General features: G+C 37.5%; 3 protein-coding genes across 3 annotated transcripts in view; 1 reads left to right on the top strand and 2 right to left on the bottom strand.

The window, feature by feature from the left end:
* Positions 1 to 14,273, bottom strand: part of LYG1 (lysozyme g1) — a 118,051-nt gene extending 103,778 nt beyond the window's left edge. Inside the window, exon 1 of the mRNA XM_063649216.1 lies at positions 14,142 to 14,273. The gene's annotated coding sequence lies outside the window, so the exon portion shown is untranslated. The remainder of the gene's footprint in view (positions 1 to 14,141) is intronic.
* Positions 1 to 20,959, top strand: part of LOC129030877 (lysozyme g-like protein 2) — a 120,585-nt gene that overhangs the window by 70,475 nt on the left and 29,151 nt on the right. The gene's annotated exons all lie outside the window — the stretch shown is intronic.
* The window catches only part of LOC129030883 (large ribosomal subunit protein uL30m-like), a 69,764-nt gene continuing 65,123 nt past the window's right edge, over positions 16,319 to 20,959 (bottom strand). Inside the window, exon 6 of the mRNA XM_063649220.1 lies at positions 16,319 to 16,435. Within this exon, the coding sequence (XP_063505290.1) occupies positions 16,420 to 16,435 (16 nt within the window). The 3' untranslated portion in view covers positions 16,319 to 16,419. The remainder of the gene's footprint in view (positions 16,436 to 20,959) is intronic.

The raw sequence follows: 20,959 nt of genomic DNA, 5'->3' as shown, positions 1-20,959 counted from the left end.
ACAAATGGGATCTAATTAAACTAAAGAGCTTCTGCACAGCAAAAGGAACTACCATCAGAGTGAACAGGAAACCTACAAAATGGGAGAATATTTTCACAACCTACAAATCTGACAAAGGGCTACTATCCAGAATCTACAATGAACTCAAACAAATTTACAAGAAAAAAACAAACAACCCCATCAAAAAGTGGGCAAAGGATATGAACAGACACTTCTCAAAAGAAGACATTTATGCAGCCAACAGACACATGAAAAAATGCTCATCATCACTGGCCATCAGAGAAATGCAAATCAAAACCACAATGAGATACCATCTCACACCAGTTACAATGGCGATCATTAAAAAGTCAGGAAACAACAGGTGCTGGAGAGGATGTGGAGAAATAGGAACACTTTTACACTGTTGGTGGGACTGTAAACTAGTTCAACCATTGTGGAAGTCAGTGTGGCGATTCCTCAGGGATCTAGAACTAGAAATACCATTTGACCCAGCCATCCCACTACTGGGTATATACCCAAAGGATTATAAATCATGCTGCTATAAAGACACATGCACACGTATGTTTATTCCGGCACTATTCACAATAGGAAAGACTTGGAACCAACCCAAGTGTCCAACAATGATAGACTAGATTAAGAAAATGTGGCACATATACACCATGGAATACTATGCAGCCATAAAAAATGATGAGTTCATGTCCTTTGTAGGGACATGGATGAAACTGGAAACCATCATTCTCAGCAAACTATCGCAAGGACAAAAAACCAAACACCGTATGTTCTCACTCATAGGTGGGAATTGAACAATGAGAACACATGGACACAGGAAGGGGAACATCACACTCCCGGGACTGTTGTGGGGTGGGGGGACGGGGGAGGGATAGCATTTGGAGATATACCTAATGCTAAATGACGAGTTAATGGGTGCAGCACACCAACATGGCACATGTATACATATGTAACAAACCTGCACATTGTGCACATGTACCCTAAAACTTAAAGTATAATAATAATAAAATAAAATAAAAAAAGGAAAAGAGGGAATCCTCCCTAACTCATTTTATGAGGCCAGCGTCATCCTGATACCAAAGCCTGGCAGAGACACAACAAAAAAGGAGAATTTTAGACCAATATCCGTAATGAACATCAATGAAAATTCCTCAATAAAATACTGGCAAACCAAATCCAGCAGCACATCAAAAAGCTTATCCACCATGATCAACCGGGCTTCATCGCTGGGATGCAAAACTGGTTCAACATATGCAAATCAATAAATGTCATCCATCATATAAACAGAACCAAAGACAAAAACCACATGAGTATCTCAATAGATGCAAAAGCCTTTGACAAAATTCCACAGCCGTTTATGCTAAGAACTCTCAATAAACTAGGTATTGATGGGATGTATCTGAAAATAATTAAGAGCTATTTGTGACAAACCCACAGCCAATATCATACTGAATGGGCAAATATTGGAAGCATTCCCTTTGAAGATTGGCACAACACAGGGATGCCCTCTCTCACCACTCTTATTCAACATAGTGTTGGAAGTTCTGGCCAGGGCAATCAGGCAGGAGAAAGAAACAAAGGGTATTCAGTTAGGAAAAGAGGAAGTCAAATTGTCTCTGTTTGCAGATGACATGATTGTATATTTAGAAAACCCCATTGTCTCAGCCCAAAATCTCCTTAAGCTGATAAGCAACTGCAGCAAAGTCTCAGGGTACAAAATCAATGTACAAAATTCACAAGCATTCCTACACACCAGTAACAGACAGAGAGCCAAATCATGAGTGAACTCCCATTCACAATTGCTTCAAAGAGAATAAAATACTTAGGAATCCAACTTACAAGGGACGTGAAGGACCTCTTCAAGGAGAACTACAAACTACTGCTCAACGAAATAAAAGAGGATACAAACAAATGGAAGAACATTCCACGCGCATGGATAGGAAGAATCAGTATCGTGAAAATGGCCATACTGCCCAAGGTAATTTATAGATTTAATGCCATCCCCATCAAGCTACCAATGACTTTCTTCACAGAATTGGAAAAAACTACTTTAAAGTTCATATGGAACCAAAAAGGAGCCCACATTGTCAAGGCAATCCTAATCCAAAAGAACAGAGCTGGAGGCATCATGCCACCTGACTTCAAACTATACTACAAGGCTACAGTAACCAAAACAGCATGGTACTGGTACCAAAACAGAGATATAGACCAATGGAACAGAACAGAGCCCTCGGAAATAATACCACACATCCACAACCATCTGATCTTTGATAAACCTGAGAAAAACAAGCAATGGGGAAAGGATTCCCTATTTAATAAATGGTGCTGGGAAAACTGGCTAGCCATATGTAGAAAGCTGAAACTGGATCCCTTCCTTACACCTTATACAAAAATTAATTCAAGATGGATTAAAGATTTAAATGTTTGACCTAAAACCATAAGAACCCTAGAAGAAAATCTAGGCAATACCATTCAAGACATAGGCATGGGCAAGGACTTCATGTCTAAAACACGGAAAGCAATGGTAACACAAGCCAAAATTGACAAATGGGATCTAATTAAACTAAAGAGCTTCTGCACAGCAAAAGAAACTACCATCAGAGTGAACAGGTAACCTACAGAATGGGAGATAATTTTTGCAATCTACCCATCTGACAAAGGGCTAATATCCAGAATCTACAAAGAACTTCAACAAATTTACAAGAAAAAAACAAACAACCCCATCAAAAAGTGGGCAAAGGATATGAACAGACACTTCTCAAAAGAAGACATTTATGCAGCCAACAGACACATGAAAAAATGCTCATCATCACTGGCCATCAGAGAAATGCAAATCAAAACCACAATGAGATACCATCTCACACCAGATAGAATCGCGATCATTAAAAAGTCAGGAAACAACAGGTACTGCAGAGGATGTGGAGAAATACGGACACTTTTACACTGTTGGTGGGAGTGTAAACTAGTTCAACCATTGTAGAAGACAGCGTGGCGGTTCCTCAAGGATCTAGAACTAGAAATACCATTTGACCCAGCGATCCCATTACTGGGTATATACCCAAAGGATTATAAATCATGCTATTACAAAGACACATGCACACGTATGTTTATTGTGGCACTATTCACAATAGCAAAGATTTGGAACCAACCCAAATGTCCATCAATGATAGACTGGGTTAAGAAAACGGGGCACATATACACCATGGAATACTATGCAGCCATAAAAAATGATGAGCTCATGTCCTTTGTAGCGACATGGATGAAGCTGGAAACCATCATTCTGAGCCAACTATCACAAGGACAGAAAACCAAACACCACATGTTCTCACTCATAGGTGGGAACTGAACAACGAGAACACTTGGACACAGGAAGGGGAGCATCACACACTGGGGCCTGTTGTAGGGTGGGAGGCGGGGGGAGGGATAGCATCAGGAGGAATACCTAATGTAAATGTCGAGTTAATGGTTGCAGCACAGCAACATGGCACATGTATACATATGTAACAAACCTGCACATTGTGCACATGCACCCTAGAACTTAGAGTATAATAATAAATAATAATAAAGGGTGTAAATTTCTCAAAAAAATTCACAATGACTCATAAAGCAAAACTGAAATCCATACTGTATATAAGAGATACACTTAAAATGCAGTTACTCAGAAAAGTTAAAAATAAAAATATTTACCATGTAAGTAGAAACAACAAGAAAATAGGAGTGGCAACTCTAATACCAGACAAAGTAGAGTCCAGCAAAAGAAAAAAATCTAAATGCATCAGAAAAGGACACTTCATAAAAGCCACATTCCCTGATGAAGAATGACAGTTCAGAATATCAATGCAACAAATAAAACAGCAAACCACCTATATAAAGCAAAATTTAGAGGATATGGAAAAAGAAATTAAAACATACTAATAATAGGAGACTTTAGAATACCACTCTTGATTTAAAACAGGTCAGATGAACAAATATTAAACAATGATATAAAAGATCTGCAAAAAATGAAAAAGTGGAGGTATTTACACCACAGAAATTGACAAGTGCTACAGATCAGGGCCTCCCCCTCCTCTCCTTTGGAAAGCCAGTTTACCAGCACGCCACTGAGCTATCCCTACAGAATTAAAAATACCACATAGCCTCTATAATTAAATAGTGTGGGACTGCACATGAATAGGCAGATCAATGGAATAGAAATAGAAAGTCCAAAAAGAGATATGAATGACTGGGACAAAGAGTCTTTTAAATCAATGATCTTGCAACTGGATAGTCGGTTGGAAAAATAAAATTAGATCCATTTCTCAAACCATACATAAAATAAACTCCAAATGAATCAGATATCTAAATGTAAAAAGTAAAACTATACAAGTACTAAAAGAAAACATTCCTCTACTATCTGGGGAGAGAGAAAGATTTGCTAACTATGAATAGAAATCCAGATGCATTAAAGGAAAAGGTTTAAAATCTGACTACACAAAAATAAAAACTCTTTATAGAGAAAAAGGCAATACAGTAAGATTAAAAGACAAATGACAAAAATGTGAGAAAATATTTGTAGCATATATCACCAATAAAGAGATAATTTCTGAAATGTACTAAAAATTTTTTTAACAAAAAGATCTAAAGTCCATTAGAAAAACAGGCGAAGAAATGAATAGCTAATTCCCAAAATGAGATATAATAATAGCCCTTAAACCTATGAAAAGATATTCAACTTCACTCACAATAAGAGAAATGCAAATTAAAGCTACACTGAAATACCATTTCTCATCCACCACAGTGGCACAAATTCAAAAGCTTGACAGTGTGTTCTATTAGTGACGCTGTGGGGAAACAGTACTTTCACACATTGCTGAAGGGACTGCAAAATGGACGGGAATGTGGCACTGTCTAACAAAACTACATGTGTATTTACCCATTGACCCAGCAATCCCACTTCTAGGAATTTATTCTGAAGATACTGCAACAACATGAAAATACATATGTACAAGATTATTCATTACAGCCTTGTTTGTAATTGCAAATTATTGGAAACTACCTAAATGTCCAAGTTTAGGAGGTGGGTTGCATAACTATGGTACATCCATACACTGGAGTAGTGTGCACCTAAAAAAAAGGAATAAGGAGAATCTATATGAATCAATATGGAGAGATTTCCAGGTGATAGTGTTAAGTGAGAAAAGCAAAGTGAAAAGAAGCATGCTACTTTTTGCATAAACAAAGAAAGATATGTATCTGTGTATCATTAGCACAAAACCACAAAGAAAGGGGGTGGAGGCATGGCTGATGGGATGGAAGGCATAAAGAGAAAGTGACACTTCTCTTAGTATTATTTTTTGCAGAGTGTTGACCTTTAAAAGCATGCTAATCTACATATTCAAAAATAAAATTAAGTTGAGGAAAAAACTAGGAAGTGGAAATATGAAAAATGAAAGCAAATTGAAACAAATGAATCCAATGTTACTTACAATGAATACAATGACCAAAATAAAAGATGGAAAAAAATTAATCCAAATAAGTTACAAACTCAGTATTTAACTATATGCCCTTAAGACTTGGGCAAGGTAGCGTACAGGCATAAGAAGGAAGAACTGCAAACAGATTCTGAACTTTTAAAAAGTTGGCCTGTTCAGGAGATCGAGACCATCCTGGCTAACATGGTGAAAACCCCGTCTCTACTAAAAATACAAAAAATTAGCCGGGCATTGTGGCGGGTGCCTGTAGTCCCAGCTACTCAGGAGGCTGAGGCAGGAGAATGGCGTGAACCCGGGAGGTGGAGCTTGCAGTGAGCCGACATCACGCCACTGCACTCCAGCCTGGGTGACAGAGCGAGACTCTGTCTCAAAAGAAAAAAAAAAAAAAAGTTGGCCTGTTTATTGTGGTGACATCGGTAAAGAAATTTTGAAACTATTGTAAATGTATTCTGGGATTGAGCAAATTAGTAACTACATTGATATTGTTGAGTAAACATGTTAATGTTGAGCCAAGGTTCTCACTGTGGAAGAAAGAACATATATATAAGTAATGGAAGAAAGCAAGGATGAAACCTGTGGGCATGGTTTGGAGTTTTGGTTATATTTTTAAATGAGCCTCTGTGAGTGTGTGTGCAAGTGTGTGTGTCTGTGAAGAAACATGCAAGCATGTGAGCACATGAGCCACCACATGTGTACATAAGAAAACAAATGGGGTAAAATTTTTTAAATAGTGAGTATGGGTAAAGGGCATGTAGATGTTCTTTGTATTCTTATTTTTGTAACTTTTTGAAAGGTTGAAATTGTTTCCAAATAAAAAGTTTTTATGAAATTTGTGATACATAGAAATATATCTAAAATATTTTCCTCTGAAAAACAAGCTGATTACTTTCCTAGAACGTATAAATTTTGTGGTGCTATAATAACCAATGTTTTGTAATTAAATGAAAGAAGTTAATGTTGTAGAAATAAAAAGGAAATCAAACTCTTAAAATACAATTTATGGGGCAGGTGGAATATGGCAGAAAGGAGACAGGACTAATGTGCAGCTCCCACATGGAAGGACAGAACAGTGTTAGAGACTCATACTGTGATCTTTTGCTCCAAGATTCACTGTAGGAATATACCAGGAAAACCAAAAGAATTCACATATCCTTCGAAAGAAGTGGCATGCTGCTGCCAATTCCATGAAACAGGTGAAAAACCGAGTTCCCAAAGTGTGAGACGGAAGAAAACCTACCTTCGAACACGTCCCCACTGGGGAATCTAAAAATCCACATCACGGGAGAAAAATTTAACCTTATCTAGAGATGAAAGGGATTTATGGAGTCACGTAAAGTATAAAAGTAGAAGTAGCAGCAGGAAGTGCCTTGCAAGCACTCTCAGTCTCCAGCTAGAGCCCAGGGAAGCCAGCAATGACTATCTCACAGGTGTCCTTGGGAAGGCAGCCAGCAGAATTGGGGAGGGGTCACAGAGTGAAGGAAGCTCCCAACTGAAATTGGTAGTGGTTTTGACTGGGCACAAATTTTCTTGAGCAGAGTCCAGGGGACGAGTGGAAGCTGCTGCAGATAGGAGCTGGGGCAAGAATAGCCAGACAGGGAAGGGCCAGCTTCAAATGTTGTGCTTGCTTTTTCAGTGGGGTAGCTCACGGCCTGGGGCAAAATCTGAACAAGGCACTGCAGGAGTGAGGCTGGCCTTGCCAACTACATGGGAGCTGGGCGAGGCCTCTTGCTACTGGCTATTCCCCACTTCTCTGGCAAACTGTAGATACAGCAGAGGTGGCCAAGATCCCCTCTATAACATAAGCCCATTGGCCTGAGAACCATACCCCCATCCCCCAAGGTGGCTGTGGCAAGCCCTGCCCAAGGAGAGTCTGAGCCCAGACCCACCTAACCATGCCCCGACCTAAAGTGATGCATCACTTTCCTGTCACCTTTACTAGAGCAGGTACTGGTATCCATGCTGTTGCCAGGCTATAGTACAGTGGTGTAATCTCTGCTCACTGCAACCTCCGACACCCGGGTTCAAGTGATTCTCCTGCCTCAGCCTCCCAGGTAGCTGGGATTACAGGCATGTGCCACCCACCTCGCTAATTTTTGTATTTTCAGTAGAGACGGGATTTCACCATGTTGGCCAGGCTGGTCTTGAACTCCTGACTTCAAGTGATCTGCCCACCTCGGCCTCCCAAAGTGCTGGGATTACAGGCATTAGCCACCATGCCCAGCCGAAGACAGGTCTTTAGAATTAGCCCAATCAGACAAAGACAAAAAAGAATTTTAAAAAATGAACAAATCCTCCAAGAAATTTGGGATTATGTTAAATGGCCAAACCTAAGAATAACTAGTGTTCCTGAGGAAGAAGAGAAATCTAAAAGTTTAGAAAACTTATTTGAGGGAATAATTGAGGAAAGCCTCCCTGACCTTGCTAGACCTCCTCCCTGACCTTTAAATGTGCCTCTGTGAGTGTGTGTGTGTGTCTGTGAAGAAACATGCAAGCATGTGAGCACATGAGCCACCACATGTATATATAAGAAAACAAATGGGGTAAAATTTTTAAAATAATGAGTATGGGTAAAGGGTTTGGAGATCTAGACCTCCAAACACAAGAAGCTCAAAGAACACCTTGGAAATTCATTGCAAAAAGATCATCACCCAGGCACACAGTCATCAGGATACCCAAAGTCAAGACAAAGGAAAGAATCTTAAGACCTGTGAGACAAAAGCATCAAGATAAACTATAAAGGAAAACCTATCACATTAACACCAGATTTCTCAGCAGAAACCCTACAAGCCAGAAGGGGTTGGGGTCCCATCTTTAGCCTTATAAGACAAAATAATTGTCAGCCAAAAATTTTGTATCCAGCAAAACTAAGCTACATAATGAAGGAAAGATAAAGTCATTTTCAGACATGCTGAGAGAATTTGCCGCTACTAAACCAGCACTACAAGAACTGTTTAAAGGAGTTCTAAATCTTGAAACAAAACCTCAAAATACATCAAAATAGAAGTTCCTTATGACATAAATCTCACAGAGCCCATAAAACAATAACACAGTGGGGGAAAAAAACACCAAAACAAGGTATTAAGGCAACAACTAATGTGATGAATAGAACAGTACCTAACATCTTAATACTGATGTTGAATGTAAAGAGCTTAAATAGTCACTTAAAAGATATGGAATGGCAGAATGGATAAAAATTCACTGACTAAGTATCTGCTATCTTCAAGAGACTCACCTAACACATAAGGGCTCACATAAACTTAAGGTTAAGGGGTGGAAAAAGATATTCCACGCAAATGGAAAGTGAGCAAGAGTAGCTATTCTGACATCAGAGAAAACAGACTTTAAAGCAACATCAGTAAAAAAAGAAAAAGACAGACATTATATAATGATAAAAGGAATAGTCCAAAAGGAAAATACTGCAATTCTAAATATATATGCACCTAATACTGGAGCTCCCAAATTTAGAAAACAATTACTATTAGACCTAGGAAATGAGATGCACAGCAACACAATAATAGTGGGAGACTTCAATACTCCACTGACAGCACTAGACAGGTCATCAATACAGAAAGTCAAAGAAACAATAAACTTAAACTATACCCTAGAACAAACGGACTTAACAGGTATTTACAGAACATTCTACCCAACAACTGCAGAATATAAATTCTTTTCTTCAGCACATGGAACAATCTCCAAGATTGAACATATGATAGCACACAAAACAAGTCTCAATAAATTTAAGAAAATCAGATTTATATCAAGTATCTTCTTTTTAAATTTATTTTTGTAATTTTTTTGTCTCATTTTCATTCAGTTCTGCTCTGATCTTTGTTATTTCTTTTCTTCTGCTGGGTTTAGGTTTGGTTTGTTCTTGTTTCTCTAGTTCCTTCAGGTGTGACCTTAGAGTGTCTATTTGTGCTCTTTCAAACTTTCTGATGTAGGCACTAAATGCTATGAACTTTTCTCTTAGTACTACTTTTGGTGTATCCCAGAGGTTTTGACAAGTTGTGTTTCACTACTATCTCTCAGTTCAAAGAAGTTTTTAATTTCCATCCTGATTTCATTGTTGACCCAAAGATCATTTAAGATCAGATGATGATGATGATGATGATGATGATGATATTTATTATTAATTTTTTTGAGATGGAATCTTGCTCTGTTGCTCAGGCTGGAGTGCTGTGGCGCAATCTCGGCTTACTGCAAGCTCCACCCCCTGGGTTCACGCCATTCTTCTGCCTCAGCCTCCCGAGTGGCTGGGACTACAGGTGCCCGCTACCATGCCCGGCTAATTTTTTGTATTTTTAGTAGAGACGGGTTTTACTGTGTTAGCCAGGATGGTCTCAATCTCCTGATGTTGTGATCTGCCTGCCTCAGCCCCGCAAAGTGCTGGGATTACAGGCATGAGCCACAACGCCCAGCCTGAAGTATCTTCTTAAACCACAGTGGAATACAACTGGAAATTACCTCAAAACTATAAAAATACATGGACATTAAATAATCTGCTCTTGAGGCAGGGTGCGGGGGCTCATGCCTGTAATCCCAGCATTTTGGGAGGTGAAGACAGGCGGATCACTTGAGGTCAGGAGTTCAAAATCAGCCTGGCCAACATGGTGAAACCCTGTCTCTACTAAAAATACAAAAATTAAGGCTGGGCGCAGTGTCTCATGCCTGTAATCCCACCACTTTGGGAGACTGAGGCAGGCAGATCACCTGAGGTCAGGAGTTCAAGACCAGCCTGGCCAATATGGTGAAACCCTGACTCTACTAAAAACACACAAAAAAATTAGCCAGGCATGGTAGCGGACATCTGTAATCTCAGCTACTTGGGAGTCTGAGGCACAAGAATCGCTTGAACCTGGGAGGTGAAAGTTGCAGTGAACCGAGATTGTGCCATTGCACTCCAGCCTGGGCAACAGAGCGAGACTCTGCCTCAAAAAAAAAAAAAAAAAAAAACATAAATATAAAAATAAGCCGGGCATTGTGGCGCATGCCTGTATTCCTAGCTACTTGGGAGGCTGAGGCAGGAGAACTGCTTGAACCTGGGGAGCAGAGGTGGCAGTGAGCCGAGATCATGCCACTGCACTCCAGCCTGAGCAACAGAGAAAGATTCCATCTCAAAAAAATTAATAATAGTTATCATCATCATCATCATCTGATCTTGAGTGATCTTTGGGTCAACAATGAAATCAAGATGGAAATTAAAAACTTCTTTGAACTGAGAGATAATAGTGAAACAACTTATCAAAACCTCTGGGATACACCAAAAGTAGTACTAAGAGAAAAGTTCATAGCATTTAGTGCCTACATCAGAAAGTTTGAAAGAGCACAAATAGACACTCTAAGGTCACACCTGAAGGAACTAGAGAAACAAGAACAAACGAAACCTAAACCCAGCAGAAGAAAAGAAATAACAAAGATCAGAGCAGAACTAAATGAAAATGAGACAAAAAAATTACAAAAGATAAATCAAACAAAAAGCTGGTTCTTTGAAAAGATAAACAAAATTGATAGACCACTAGCGAGATTAACCAAGAAAAGAAGAGAGAAGATCCAAATTAGCTCAATGAGAAATGAAACAGGAGATATTACAACCAATACCACAGAAATACAATTCGAGGCTACTATGAACACCTTTACACACACAAACTAGAAAATCTAGAGGAGATGGATAAATTCCTGGAGATATACAACTCTCCCAGATTAAATCAGGAAGACATAGAAACTCTGAACAGACCAGTAACAAGTAGAGAGATTAAAACAGTAATAAAAAAATTGCCAATAAAAAAAGTCCAGGACCAGATGGATTCGCAGCTGAATTCCATCAGACATTCAAAGAAGAATTGGTACCAATCCTATAGAACACTATTGCACAAGATACAGAAAGAGGGAATCCTCCCTAAATCGTCCTATGAAGCCAGTATCACCCTAATTCCAAAGCTAGGAAAGGACATAACAAAAAGTGAAAACTATAGACCAGTATCCCTGATGAACACAGATGCAGAAGTCCTCATCATCAAACTTGCTAACTGAATCCAACAGCATATCAAAAAGATAATACACCATGACCAAGTGAGTTGCATACCAAGTATGCAGCAATGGTTTAACATATGCAAGTCAATAAATGTGATAGACCACATAAACAAACTTAAAAACAAAAATCATGTGATCATCTTAATAGATGCAGAAAAAGCATTTGACAAAATCCAGCATCGCTTTATGGTTAAAACCCTCAGCAAAATTGGTATAGGAGGGACACACACTTCACATAGATAGGTAATAAAAGCTATCTATGACACACCCACAGCCAACATTATACTGAATGGGGACAGTTGAAAGCATTGCCCCTGGGAACTGGAACAAGACAAGGATGCCCACTTTCATCACTTCTATTCAACATAGTATCTGAAGTCCTAGACAGAGCAATCAGACAAGAGAAACCAATAAAGGGCACCTAAATCAATAGAGTCAAACTATCACTGTTCACTGATGATATGATCATATACCTAGAAAACCCTACAGACTCATCCAAAAAGCTCCCAGATCTGATAAATGAATTCAGTAAAGTTTCAGGATACAAAATTAATGTGCACAAATCAGTAGCACTGCTATACGCCAACAGCAATCAAGCTGAGAAACAAATCAATAACTCAACTCCTTTTACAATGGCAGCAAAAAACAAACAAACAAACAAACAAAAACACCAACTTAGGAATATACCTAATCAAGGTGGTGAAAGAATTCTACAAGGAAAACTACAAAACACTGCTGAAAGAAGTCACTGATGACACAAACAAATGGAAACACATCCCATGCTCGTGGAGAATCAATGTTGTAAAAACGACCATACTGCCAAAAGCAATATGCAAATTCAATGCAGTTCCAATCAAAGTACCATAATCATTCTTCACAGAACTAGGAAAACAATCCTAAAATTCATATGGAACCTCAAAAGACCCCACATAGCAAGACTAAGCAAAAAGAACAAATCTGGAGGCATCACATTACTTGACTTCAAACTACACTACAAGACTATAGTTATCAAAACAGCATGGTACTGATATAAAAATAGGCACATAGACCAATGAAACAGAATAGAGAACCCAGAAATGAAGCCAAATACAGCCAACTGATTTTTGACAAAGCAAACAAAAACATAAAGTTGGGAAAGGACATCTTATTCAACAAATGGTGCTGGGATAATTGGGAAGCCACATGTAGAGGACTGAAACTGGATCCTCATCTCTCACCTTATACAAAAATCAACTCAAGATGATCAAAGACCTAAATCTAACATCTGAAACCATAAAAATTCTAGAAGATAACATTGGTAAAGGTCTTCTGAACTTTGGCTTAGGCAAAGATTTCATGACCAAGAACCCAAAAGCAAATGAAACAAAAACAAATATAAATAGATGGGACTTAATTAAACTAAAAAGCTTCTGCACAGCAAAAGAAATCATCAGTAGAGTAAACAGACAACCCACAGAGTGGGAGAAAATCTTCCCAAACGTGCATCTAGCAAAGGACTAATATCTGGAATCTACAAGGAAGTCAAACAAATCAGCAAGAAAAAAACAAAACAAAACATAATCCCATCAAAAAGTGGGCTAAGGACATGAATAAACAAGTCTCAAAAGAATATATACAAATGCCCAAAAAACATATGAAAAGATGCTCATCATCACTAATTATCAGGGAAATGCAAATTAATACCACAATGAGATACCTACCTTACTCCTGCAAGAATGGCCATAATTAAAAAATCAAAAAGCATAGATGTTGGCATAGATGTGGTGAAAAGGGAATGTTTTCATTTACAGTGCTGGTGGAAATGGAAACTAGTACAACCACTAAGGAAAACAGTACAGAGATTCCATTTAGAACTAAAAGTATAACTACCATTTGATCCATCTATCCAACTACCGGGTATCTATTCAGAAGAAAAGAAGTCATTATATGAAAAAGATACTTGCACACGCATGTTTGTAGCAGCATAATTTGCAATTGCAAAAATATGGAACCAGCCTAAATGCCCATTGACCAACAAGTGGATAAAGAAAATGTGGTATAAATATACCAGTGAATACTACTCAGCCATAAAAAGGAACGAAATAATGGCATTCATAGCAACCTGGATGGAGTTGGAGACCATTATTCTAAGGGAAGTAACTCAGGAATGGAAAACCAAATATCATATGTTCTCACTTTAAGTGAGAGCTAAGCTATGAGGATGAAAGTTATAAGAATGATACATTGGACTTTGGGGATTCAGGGGGAAGGATGGGAGAAGAGTGAGGAATAAAGGAGTACACAATGGGTACAGTGCACACTGTCTGGGTGTTGGAGGCACCAAAATCTCAGAAATTACTGCTAAGGAACTTATCTGTGTAACAAAAAACCACCTGTTCCCCCAAAACCATGGAAATAAAAAAATATATAATTTATGCAAACAGATAAAATATTAGACCTTTCACTTTAGTATAATATATACAATTCTAATTTAATTATCAAAATCCTGTATTTTATATCAACATATCTTGGTAATCATGTTTAAATATCACTATTAAAGATAGACTACTGAGTTTCCTTATTACCCCAAATATTCACTATATTAGATACTGCTATTTGATCTCAAGAGAATGGATCCTTAAACAGACTCACTCTTCTAATGATCGCTCTAGGCCTCGGTCAGGAGATCGATGGTAAGCACATTCTGGTGAATGACATTTTGTATTTGGCTTCATTGTAGAACTCATATGATAAGCATTACTTGAATAATTTTGGCGGCGAAGTTCTTGTACGGCCCTCTCCCTAAAGCAAAATAGTGATGCTTTAAATTTTATATCCAGCAAAATTATTAAAACATAAAACTAGCTCAATTCATACTTGAAAATCTAACCACCATGAAAGAACTAAAACCTCTTGTTACCTAAGAAACAATGCTTTCCATGCTGAAAAGCATTGTTTTTGAGCTTGCATAGAGATAAACTTACCTTTCAAAGCGCTCTGTTCCTAGTTGTCTTTTGGTAATGTCTAAATCAGCTTCCAATTGTGTGACAACATTTCTGAACTGGGCCACATCTCTACTCTGGATGGCCTTGTTTAAAAGAAGATAAGAGTTATAGTTGACTAAACTTAAAATATGGCTATGATTCTGGGGTACATTAAACCATATTGATAGTGGTTTCTCAGCTGGATCCAAATCACATTGTGATTTTTATGGCCAGATTTATTAGTAGATCTAAAATATGCCCATGTTAGACATGGTAAGTATGCAGAGTAGCCTACTTGAAAAGCCTAAGCAATCCCAGTCCCATTTAATTAGTTAATCCTTCTCTGTTTCAGTTTCCCTGTTTGAACATATTATACATCATCTGTCTATACTACTTACTATAAATTGTTTTTTATGTAAGTACTTAGAGGTATTATATAAAGTAGTAGTATGATCAAATAATTAACACCAGAATTCACTAGCTCCATGATTAATATGGTCTGTTTTATATATATCTATTCAACCAAGTGCCTTATAATGAAATTTGACATACACAATCTTCAATTTAATAGAATCTTCCTTAAGGCTAAACAATGCCTCAAAAAACCTGTAATAAGGCACAATATCATACGGAAGATAAACATTGATGAATGCCACTCACACAGAACATTCTATCCTCTTCACTTGCTTTCAGGATACTATCATAGACTGCTGAAATCTAAACTTTAGAGACTAATAACAAACACTTCTCATGCTAATTCTAAGTGTTAGTATTTAACAGCCAGTCTAAAACAGAGTATAGCCCTTAGGGTGGAAGTTTTGGCATATTTCACGAAGGTAGATTTCCACCTACCATCCTGAGAAAGTGATCCTGCAAAACCTGTTGAAGGAATCATAATAGCCTAGCTACAGTAATGGAAAAGAAGGACTCAGTCACCGCCACTATAACCTGAAAACAGTTTCTGAAGGAAACAGGCCTTGGCTCTGAAGCCCTTGCCTAGTCAGGGGCTCCTAGGAGTGGCTGATTGCCGAGGCCATGCTTCTTATCCTTTCCCATGCCCTGACCTCAGATGTGAGGACAGAGTGGAGGCTGGATGAAAAGTGTTGCAGATGGGACAGGTAAGAACAGGGGTTAAGGGTCCCCCATCAGTTTTTATGAGAGGTGACCAAGTTTAATAGAAAAAAAATTCACTATACAGGGAGGCAATTCCACCCAATTCTCCAGCCAAACGTCTTTTAATAAGGTGCTAGGAGTGCTAGAGATCCTTAAAAAAAGAAAAAAAAAAGAAAAGAAAAAGAAAGAAAAGAAGCCAAAATCAATGTCCTGGGAAGTCTTCTGTATTTTGTGAATGCAGGTGTTCTTCTAGGTATCCAGTACATGCAATAGGTACAAAAGAAAATATGATGTGGCAAATGCAAACACTAGGTTGCAATATATTGGTCTAAATATGAAAATTCTTCTGGTTTCAAACTGGTTAATTTTTTTCTCATTTTGTTGTATTTCCTAAATGCAGTATTTTAGATCAGACATTCTATTATACTCAAAACTCTGTTGGAAAGAATCAATAGAGATCATTAAACTTAAATTTAGATAAGAAAAACATAATAGAAAAAGTACCACCTCTTAGGCAAATCACAGTATTTTTGATCCTTAGGCAAATTATAGAATTCTCTAAATTCTAGCTTAAAAATTCTACTAATCTATAAAGTACCAAAAAATTAAGATGTATGACTTTACTTTATATTGCTAAACAACTCACATTTTATTTTCTGCCAAACAAAGGTGTTCTTTAAGAAGCTGAATTTCAGATTCTTTTTCTTGAAGTGCTATCTGAGACTGATATTCTTTGTCTCGATTGGCCACCAGCAAAGCTTCTAGATTCTGCATGGAGATTCTCTCATTTGTCATCTGACTCCTCGGGAGTTCAATTTCAGAACGAGCAGAATCTAACTCATTCTCCATCTGTACAATAATAAGAAAATATCTACACTTATTCCCATTAATTCACTTAACTATTATATTATCAGGGACTCACAAAATTTTCATAATCTGTTATAAACTGGCAACTACTTTTAATGTGATTTGAAATTGTGTCCCTCCTTCTTACCAAATAAACACACCACACATGTATGTATAGTATCACTTTCTCCATCTCTCTGATCATATCAGAAAATTCATTAATTTAAGAAAAGGCTTATTAATTTCAAACTGCAACCAGTTTCTACTATCAGCTTTGATATTTCTTTATATACTCCTGCAAGTCTGATGATATCTGTGAGCACTGCTTTGTCCTGAGTTAGGTGAGCTACATGCTTATAGAATGTCACTGGACTCCATAATTAAGGAGTATAAGGAGTAATCTCTTATATTCTTATATAAAGAGTAATCTCTTATATTCTCTTAATATAATTAATAATTATATTTAATAATGTAATTTAATATAATTATAATTAATATAAGGCATAATCTCTTACATTCTCTTGCATAAACCTGTGGAAAGCTTCCTTTTGAAAATTATCTTGAGCCTGAAAATATGCTCAGTGAGACAAATGTTTTTTAAAAAGGAGGAAGAACAGTCACTAGTATTTAGAAAACAATTATTCCTTATCTTGTCATATACATAACAAATTCTATATGCATTTAAAAAGTTAAATTTGAAAAGTTAAGCTTTAAATTCCAGTGAAAAGAAATAAAAATGAAATTACAGGGAAAGGAGATAGGTAAGTAGGGAAATTTTCTAAGCTAGATACAATGCAAAAAAAAGTTTCATCACCTTAAAAAAATAAACATTTTGATAGTCAATATAAACTTAACCAAAATTTGAAAGGAAACAACTGGAACACAAATAAACTTAGTAAATAAAATTAATAGTTTATATCTTTACTAACATAAAGAACACATATAAACTGATGAGAAATATGAGCTAAATGATAATGATCAGAAAATTTACAAAAGGAGAAATACAATTAAATTGTAAACGTATGGGGAAAATTTACCCTTACTAGTAATCAAATAAACTAAAACAAGATGCCATTACTAGTTCAGGGCTTCTTACCTCAACATTACTGATGTTTTGGGTTGGATAATTATTTGGAGTGGGGGGCAGCACTATGCATTACAGGATGCTTAGCAGTATCTCTGGCCTCTGCCCAATCGACGCCACCAGCATTCCCCACTCTAGTCATGACCATCAAAAAGGTCATTACTAAATGCAGACTAGGAGCAAACTCTCTTTCAGCTGAACTGGAAAAACTCTACCAAAGACACTGTTCTAGTCTATCTAATTTGCAAATTTGTTAGTTTGTGTTAATGAACATTACATTGGGCAATGGCAATCTCATATACTTTGCTGGCAGGAGTAGAAAATAGACCGTGATTTTTTTGACAATAGCTTTTTTGAAATATAATTCACATGCCATCAATGATTTTTAGCATATTAACACAGTTGTACAATCGTTACCACAATCTAATGTGAGAACTTTTTCATCACCCCAAAAAGAAACTCAAGGTTGGGCATGGTGGCTAACACTTGTAATCCCAGCACTCTGGGAGGCCAAGGTAGGTGGATTGCTTGAGCTCAGGAGTTTGAGACCAGCCTGGGCAACATGGTGAAACTCCATCGCTACAAAACATTCAAAAACTTAGCCAGGCATGATGACATAGGCCTGTAGTCCCAGCTACTCAGCAGGCTGAGGTGGGAAATCGCTTGAGCCCAGGAAGCCGAGGATACAGTGAGCCAAGATGGCACCACTGCACTCCAGCCTCGGCCACTGAAGGAGACCCTGTCTCAAAAAAAACAAAAAACAAAAAAACCAACACAGAACCTTCTCTGGCCCTAGGCAACCCCTAAACTATTTTCTACTATTTGCCTTATTCTGGATATTCCATATAAACGGAAACAAACAATGTGTATGCGGTCTTTTGTGACTGGCTTCCTTTATTAGCACAATGTTTTTAAGAGTTGTCAATGTTTTAGCAGGATCAAAACTTCATCACTTTTATTGCCTAATAATATTCCATTGCATAGATAAACCACAGCTCTATTCATGAGTTAAAAATATTTGACTTATTATACTCTGGGACTATTACAAATAATATTGCCATAAAAATTTGTATACAAGTTTTTGTATGGACATGTTTTCATTCCTCTTGAATAGATAGAAGTGACATTTATGAGCTGTAAGGTAATCTAATTTTTAACATTTTGAGGAACTGCCAAAATGTTTTACAAAGTTGCCTTACTATTTTACATTTCCACCAGCAATGTATGAGGGTTTCACTTTTTCCACATTTTTGTCAACATTTTTTATCTTCTCTCTGATTCCAGCCATCCTAGTGGTTGTGAAATAGTATGGTTTGGATTTGCATTTTTCTATTAATGATGTTCAGCATCTTTTCATGTGTTTATTGGCCATTTATGTATCTTATGTAGAGAAATGTCTATTAATATCCTTTGCCTAATTTTTTAGTTGGGTTCTTAGTTTTTTGTTTTTTGAGACAAGGTCTCATTCTGTCACCCAGGCTGGAGTGCAGTGGCATGAAGATGGCTCACTGAAGTAAACCTCCCACCTCAGCCTCTCAAGTCGCTGGGAATACGACTGTGCACCACCACACCTGGTTAATTTTTGTATTTTTTGTAGAGATGGGTTTTTGCCATGTTGCCCAGGCTGGTCTTGAACTCCTGGGCTCAAGCGATCCTCCTGTCTAGGCCTCCCAAAATGCTAGGATTAGAGGCATGAACCACCACTACATATTTTGAATATGAATCTCTTATCAGATATATGGTTTGCAAATGTCTTCTCACATCTTGTGCATCGTCTTGCCACTTTCTTGATGATATCATTTGCAGCACAGAAGGTTTTTTTTTTTTTATTTTGATCAAGTCTACTTAATCTATTCTTGTGTGTGTGTGTGTTTTTGACGTGTATTTAAGAAAGCGCTGCCTAACCCAAGGTCACAAAGATTTACTTCTGTGTTTTCTTCTTAATATAGTTTTTGCTGTTACATATAGCCCTATGATTCATTTTCAGTTAATCTTTGCATGTGATCCAACTTCATTCTTTTCCACATAGATATTAGGTTGTCGCCATTTGCTAAAAATACTATTCTTTCCTCATTGAATTGTCCTAGCACCTGTATTTTGAAAAATCATTTGGGCACAAATGTATAAACCATTTCTGGACTCTGAATTCTGTTCCATCAACCTCTATGTCTTTCCTTATGCTAGTACCACATTGTCTTGATTACTTCAGTTTTGCAGCCAGTTTTGAAATCAGGAAGTGTGATTCTCCAACTTTGTTTTTCTTTTTCAAGATTGTTTTGGCTATTCACTTGCACTTCCATATGAATTTTAGATCAGTTTGACAATTTCTACAAAGACACCTGGGATTCTGATAAGCACTGCATTAAATTTGTGGATCAGTTTTGGGAGTAATGCCTTCTTAACAATGGTAGGTGTTCTGGCCCATGAACATGGGATGTGTTTCCATTTATTTAGGTCTCCTTTAATTTCTGTTGACAACGTTCTGTAGTTTTGTAAAATACAAGTATTTGTCTTTTTTTTTTTTAGACAGAGTCTTGCTCTGTCGCCAGGCAGAGTGCAGTGGCATAATCTTGGCTCACTGCAACCTCTGACTCCCTGGTTCAAGCGATTCTCCTGCCTCGGCCTCCCAAGTAGCTGGGACTACAGGCACGTGCCATCACACCCAGCTAATTTTTGTATTTTTAGTAGAGATGGGGTTTCACCATGTTAGCCAGGATGGTCTTGATCTCCTGACCTCATGATCTGCCCACCTCGGCCTCCCAAAGTGCTGGGATTACAGGCATAAGCCACCACGTCCGGCCGTATTTGTCCTTTTTTAGTGCTACCCTTTTTGATGCAATTCCATTTGATATAATTTTTTTTTCATTTTCAGATTGTTCATTGTTAATGTATAGAAATAAGAAATACGATAATTGGATATTGATCTTGTGTCCTACAACCCTGATGCTCATTTATTCTAATACTTTTTTAGTGGATTCTTAGGATTTTCTGTATTTCAGATCATGTCACCTGCAAACAGAGATAGCTTTACTTCTTTTCCAATCTGGATGCCTTTTATTTCTTTTTCTTGCCTAACTTCTCTGCCTAGAACCTCTGCTACAATGTTGAATAGAAAAGGCAAGGTGGGCATTCTCGTCTTGATACTGATCTTATGGCAAAAGCATTCAATCACCACTAAGTACAGTGTTTGCTGTGGGTTTTTCATAGATGCCCTTTGTGAGGTCAAGAAAGTTTCTATTTCTAGTTTATAGAGTGTTTTTATCAGGCAAGAATGTTGGATTTTGCCAAATGCTTTTTCTGCATCCATTGAGAAGGCTGTGTGGTTTTCGTTCTTGATTCTATTGATATGATGATGTATTAACTGATTTTTCAGGTGTTAAACCAACCCAGCATTCATGGAATAAACCCTACTTGATGGTGTAAATTTCGTTTTATGTGTTGTT

This window comes from Pongo pygmaeus, chromosome 12, assembly GCF_028885625.2.
Source record: "Pongo pygmaeus isolate AG05252 chromosome 12, NHGRI_mPonPyg2-v2.0_pri, whole genome shotgun sequence".
Classification (NCBI taxonomy): Eukaryota; Metazoa; Chordata; class Mammalia; order Primates; family Hominidae; genus Pongo; species Pongo pygmaeus.
The sequence above is the reverse complement of the archived record's forward strand: the minus strand, read 5'-3'. Positions and strand labels throughout refer to the sequence as shown.